At 36.8% G+C, this 6331-nt stretch overlaps 1 protein-coding gene across 1 annotated transcript in view; it reads left to right on the top strand.

Moving 5' to 3' along the window:
- The window catches only part of LOC106883256 (uncharacterized), a 58958-nt gene that overhangs the window by 14427 nt on the left and 38200 nt on the right, over positions 1-6331 (top strand). Inside the window, exons 5-7 of the mRNA XM_052971576.1 lie at positions 1376-1418; positions 4478-4521; positions 5663-6136. Coding sequence (XP_052827536.1) covers positions 1376-1418; positions 4478-4521; positions 5663-6136 — 561 coding nt within the window. The remainder of the gene's footprint in view (positions 1-1375; positions 1419-4477; positions 4522-5662; positions 6137-6331) is intronic.

The raw sequence follows: 6331 nt of genomic DNA, 5'->3' as shown, positions 1-6331 counted from the left end.
GGCACATAAAAGACACCATTTCGAGCGTGGCCATTTTCGTGCGGGTGACACGTAAAAGCACCCACTACACTCTCTGAGTGGTTGGCGTTAGGAAGGGCATCCAGCTGTAGAAACTCTGCCAAATCAGACTGGAGCCTGGTGTTGCCATCCAGTTTCACCAGTCCTCAGTCAAATCGTCTAACCCATGCTAGCATGGAAAGCGGACGTTAAACGATGATGATGATGATATATATATATATATATATATATCTACACACACATGCATACATATGTATGTATGTTTGTATGTCTGTCTTGGCTTGTTTACATCCACATAACTTAGAGACTCTTTGAATAAGTACCAGACTTAAAAAAACAAGTACTGGGTTTGATTTGTTTCATTAAACTGTTCAAAGTGGTGCCCCATCATGGCTGAAGTCCAGTGAGTGAAACAAGTAAAAGATAAATTGAAAGATGGTTCATCCTTCTCATCATCATCACTTTAATATTTACTTTTTCATGCTTGCATCTGTCAGGCAATACTTTGGGACAGATTTCTATAACTACATACCCTTTCTGATGTCAAATCCCAGTTTGTCAAACAACAAACAGCTCAGACATGCTTATTATGTGAAGAATTGGAAACAAACGGTACCATATGAATGATGAAGGAGCCTTTTCTTAACAAAGTTTGTGAAACATGTTCAGACATGCCAAGAAGCCCAGTCATGCTTTTGGCATGGACTACATGTAAATAACATCATTTGACACTATATTATTTACAACACATGAAAACAAGGGTTATACTAACTCAAGGGCACACGTGCGCGGTCACACACACACACACAATATGTTTCTTTGTCTGAAGTGCCATGCAGTGGGACTGAACCCCAAACCACATGCTTAGGAAATGAACTTCTTAACCATACAACAATGCTTGTGCCTAATCACATGACAGAATGAATTGAATTGACCCTAATGCATGACTGGTACTAATTTATCAGTGCATGACTGGTACTAATTTATCAGTGCATGACTGGTACTAATTTATCAGTGCATGACTGGTACTAATTCATCAGTACATGAAAAGCTCAGACGATCCTTAAACAACCTTTATTCAGGGACCTTTTGAGTGGGATGGGCTACTTGACCTGAAGAAAATTCTAACTGGACCCCCATCTGCAAGGTTGTGCACTGTTTATCTGGATATACAGTTGCCATGTTGTGCACATGTGGTTGTGATGTATGTGCCTGGTGTGCTCTTATCAGACTGGTATATTGGGCTTCATATATTTGTACCCCAGCATCACTTTAATGGCATGGACTGCTCTCTCTCACTCAATAGTAATAATAATAGTAATAATTATAATTTTCCACTTGTATTATTTCTTTATAGCATAGGCTGGAAAAAGCAGAAGATGACATTGCAATCTTGGAAGGTGAGGATGTGACATTTATTCATTAACTCTTTTGATACCAACCTGGCTGAAACTGCTTCTGGCTCTGTAGTACAAATGTTATGTTTTCAAAAGTTCTGAATTAAAATCTTCCACCAAACCTTAGTCACAATTTATGTTCCTGGCACTAGCTTAATGATAACTAAGTTAATTTACTAAATTCTTTGTTATATTTAAAATTAATTGAAAGAAACACAGAACATCTCAACAGAAATATGGTAACAAAAGGGTTAAATAAATATTAGCACATCAGCAGTAATAGCAGTAATGGTAACATTGTCTTCTCTGCACCACAACCGCAATCGCCATAACTATCACCAACTATATACTTAATGTAAGTGTAAAAAATATTTCTTCACCATTGGGTCAATTATTAGTCTTCGTTTGGTTTCATTCAGAGATGATCCAAGATCTATTCTAAAAGAATAGGTGAAAGAATGTGTACAGTCTATGTGTCTGCTCTGATACAACACTTACCATGATAGTAGTTCAATATTATTCATAACTTCTTGACCATATCACTATGACCCACCTGGATATAGAAATCAAAATCCTTCTGCAGTCTTGTTAAATGTTACTGTATCATTTATCTTTGCGTATGCTACCCATATCAGACTGGCGGATATTCAGAAGAACTGTTTCTATGAATCTCTTCTGTGGACTACCTTGACAACAAAAGACAGACATTATCATCATGGCTGGGGACTTCTATAATCATATTGGAAAGCACTCTAATGGTTTGCAATACCAACTTAAGGATATCAGCCTGCCATTTAATCACTTATCAATCTGGTGGGCTCACTCGCCAGATTGACTACATTCCTACCAGAAAGTCCTTCCCAGGTGAAGAATGTACAACTCAACATAGGTTGGTGGTTAGTGATTTCAAACTTAGGGCTGGAAGGACCCAGAGACACAACCAATTTGGAAAAGATTATGGAAGCTCAAGGGTCCTTGAAATGGGCAGAGATTTAGAGATGTTTTAAATGAAGCATTTGATGAGGAAGAAGATATAGAGACATATGACATAGAGGACAACTGGAAGTTCTTATGGGATAATCTACTGAGAGTGACAGACCATATCTGTGGTTGGAGCAAACCTTCTGCTAGACCAAGAGCGATACAGTGGTGGAATGGTTAGGTCAACAGAGCCATAAAACAGAAGAGATATATATGGTAAGAGTGGAAAAGTGGAGGTAGCAAAGAACCATATCAGGCAGCTAAAAGAGAAGCTAGGGGTCAGGTTTACCTAGCTAAGCAGAAAGGAAGAGGTTTGCTAGTGTCTTACAGCTTGAAGATCAGAAATTGCTTGACAATATGTCAGAGAGAATTGAGATGTGGGAGAGAAGTGTGTGTGGATGGATAATGGTATGCTAACCCTAAATGATTCTGATAAATAAGAGGCATTGAAGAGCTACTATGAAAGGCTGTTAAATGTGGAGAATGAATAGGAGAATGGGAGTCTCCCCCATGTAAACCCAACAGAGGGACAAGCTTCCTTAGTTGACAGCAGTATGATATATAAGGCAATTAAAGATATGAAGACAGGGAAATCCTGTGGTCCATCAGGTCGCTGTTGACATGCTTAAAATATTTGGTAGAGGTTATTCAGATGTGCTTCTTTTAGTTTCTGTCTACCAAATCTATTCACAAGGCTTTGGTTGCCCTGATACTATAGTAAAAACACTTGCCCAAGTTACCACACAGTGGAACTGAACTCAATGCCATGTGGTTGAGGAGCAAACGTCTTAAACACATAGCCATGCCTATAGATTGTTTTCCCCCTTTCATTTACTTGGTTCAGAGACCCTGCAATAGTCACGGGTACAATCTTCTTCTAAGTAAGCCAGAAAAAGACATCCTTAAATTGTTCCTATTGTTTAGCACCAGAGCAGTCCTGATCAGGAAGATATTTTAACTTTAATCATCTAGTTTTTTTTCCTTAAACATAAATCAGGCTACTCTTTCTAGAGTTTCCATTGTTGGTTTATTACTGTTCCAGAGCAATTATCTGGCAAGTTTTGGATTGGAAGTGTCCCAGATTTCTGGATTTTCCAGTTTTCTGGAGTCAATCTAAATATATACTTAAAATATAAAATCAACTATGAAAAACAAAGAACTAAACTGTATTTAACAGATTCAGATTAATACATTTCAAAAAGAGGGCATGTTCAACGTTTATTAATCTGATTAAAATTTTCTGAATATATCATTCTGTACAATGTATACAGAATAATGTTTACAGATGAAAATTAAATGAAGAAAAGTAAAGAACATGATTTTATGTAACAGATAGAGGTATAAATTAATACTTAGGCAGAATATGTTTAACCCTTTTGTTACCATATCTCTGTTGAGATGCTGTGTTTCTTTCAATAAATTTTAAATATAATAAGGAATTTAGTAAAATAACTTAGTTATCATTAAGCTAGTGTTAGGAACATAAATTGTGACTAAAGTTAGGTGGAAGATTTTAATTCAGAACTTTTGGAAGTAAGACATTTGTACTACAGAGCCAGGGACGGTTTCAGCCAGGTTGGTATAAAAAGGGTTAATCTTTACTGATCCACATAAAAAAGTAAAGAACAAAACTATTTTTAACACACCATATGCAAATTAACCAACTTCAAAAACAGAGTCTATTTACTCAATGCAGGTTTCAATATACTGCATGATATTGCACAATATTTCTGGAAATTTCAAATTTTTGGGAGCCAGATAAGAGATCTGCTGCTGTAGCTGTTTCTTTTTTTTAACCCCATGTTAACCCTGATCAAGCAGACTTATGAGTAAAGACATTCCATCCGTGACAAACTCCTTTTGTTATCAGACATATTGGTATCTAGGACTACATTATATCCTGTGTGATCTTCCTTCCTTAAATCAGTAGAACATGATTTGAAGGCAATTCAGCTATTATTTCTATTGGTTTGTTTGGCCATGTACACTTTTCCTTCTTTGATTAATCTATAAATACTTGATGCATCACTTTTTGAATATTATTTTATAAATGGCTTCAATTTCTACTTTTAATATTACAGTTTTTATGAAGCAACTTGAAGTTATGGAATTAGAAAAACAGAAGGTAAAATTTTTCCACATGCTCATTAACTTTTTTTTAATAAGTACCAATTTAGTATTATCTTTTAAAAGGACTTCTCTGTATGAACTCTAATATTTAAGGAAGATATCTGTTGTATTTACATGTAAACTATTGCTAGACTAACAAAATTGCAGTCTTGAATGGCTGTGACTATTTATGGGAGACAAAATATACTATGACTGCTGCTGCTACTGTTGCTGCCACCACTACAACTACTAACAATAATAATCCTTTCTATTATAGACACAAGGCCTGAAATTTAGGGGAAGGGGTAAGTTGGTTACATCGACCCCAGTCCTCAACTGGTACTTAATTTATCAACCCCGAGAGGATGAAAGGCAAAGTTGACCTTGGTGGAATTTGAACTCAGACAGAATGTGAAGACATGAAATATTGCTAAGCAGTTCGCCTGGCATGCTAACGGCTCTGCCAGCTCACTGCCTTTATAATCATCATCATCGTTTAACATTTGCTTTCCATGCTAGCATGGGCTGGACGATTTGACTGAGGACTGGCGAACCAGATGGCTGCACCAGGCTCCAATCTGATCTGGCAGAGTTTCTACAGCTGGATGCCCTTCCTAACGCCAACCACTCTGAGAGTGTAGTGGGTGCTTTTACGTGCCACTGGCATGAGGGCCAGTCAGACAGTACTGGCAACGGCCATGCTCATGTAGTGTTTTTTACATGCCACCTGCACAGGAGCCAGTCCAGCAGCACTGGCAACCACCTCACTTGAATGTTTTTTCACATGCCACTGGCACAATCCTTTCTATTATAGGCATGTAGCCAACTAGAAACAGTGTTTCTTGGGGCTAAATAGCAGAAGCATTCTTCCCTTTCCTGGGACTGCCACACTAAGCTGGCAACAAACCATCACTTTATATATATATATATATATAGTTAATCCCCCCCCCCCCGCAAAAAAATGAACAAAGAAGAAATACAAGAAGCAAAAAACAACAACATGAGGATGTGGTACATACAAAGTATTAGCAGATGCTCAGGAAAGGAAAGAAAGGTAGTTTTACAAGTAAAATTTCCAATATAATTCTATATAGTTTTGTTTATGTTCCTTTGTTTCTCTTTAATTAATCATTTACTTATTTTGTGGTTATTTTCAGCAGAAAGGTGAGCAAGGAGGTTCATTGGTACAGTTTGACCTAGGATCAACATCCAAGTCTGTTCTTAGCATTGATTTACAACGACAAAACTCACAAGAACAGAAGCTTACTCATCGCTTGTTCCAACTCGAAAACGAATTGTCAGATATTAAATCATATCTGTTTAAGAAAAGAAGGCCTTCACAGGTTTCATATCTGACACCATCCACTTCACCTTATGCACAAACCTCTTCAAAAGAAATAATAACAACTGAGGACCAGTTGGATGAATTGAACAAACATATGGAAAGATTTCTCAGACGAACATCAATGTCAGCATCCCAAAATATCTATAATCTGACGGAACAAATTGAAACCCTTCACGAAAATATAAAAAATCTCTCGATCAACATTAAATCATTGGAAACAGCAAAAGGGTTTTTAGAACAAAATGTACAACAGTTGTGGAAAGAAATAAAGCATCTCCAGGAAATGGTTTGTATGAATCAGTTTGTTATAATATTTCGTCATTATCATCATCATCATTTAATATCTGTTCTGCATGGTGACATGGGTTGGATGGTTTGATAACAGGGTCTGATAAGCTACAGGGCTGTATTGAACTTGGTAACACACACACACACACATACATGCATGTATGAATGTCTATATATATATATATATATATAT

This window comes from Octopus bimaculoides, chromosome 1, assembly GCF_001194135.2.
Source record: "Octopus bimaculoides isolate UCB-OBI-ISO-001 chromosome 1, ASM119413v2, whole genome shotgun sequence".
Classification (NCBI taxonomy): domain Eukaryota; kingdom Metazoa; phylum Mollusca; class Cephalopoda; order Octopoda; family Octopodidae; genus Octopus; species Octopus bimaculoides.
Note: the sequence above shows the minus strand (reverse complement) of the source record. Positions and strands in the feature narration are given on the sequence as shown.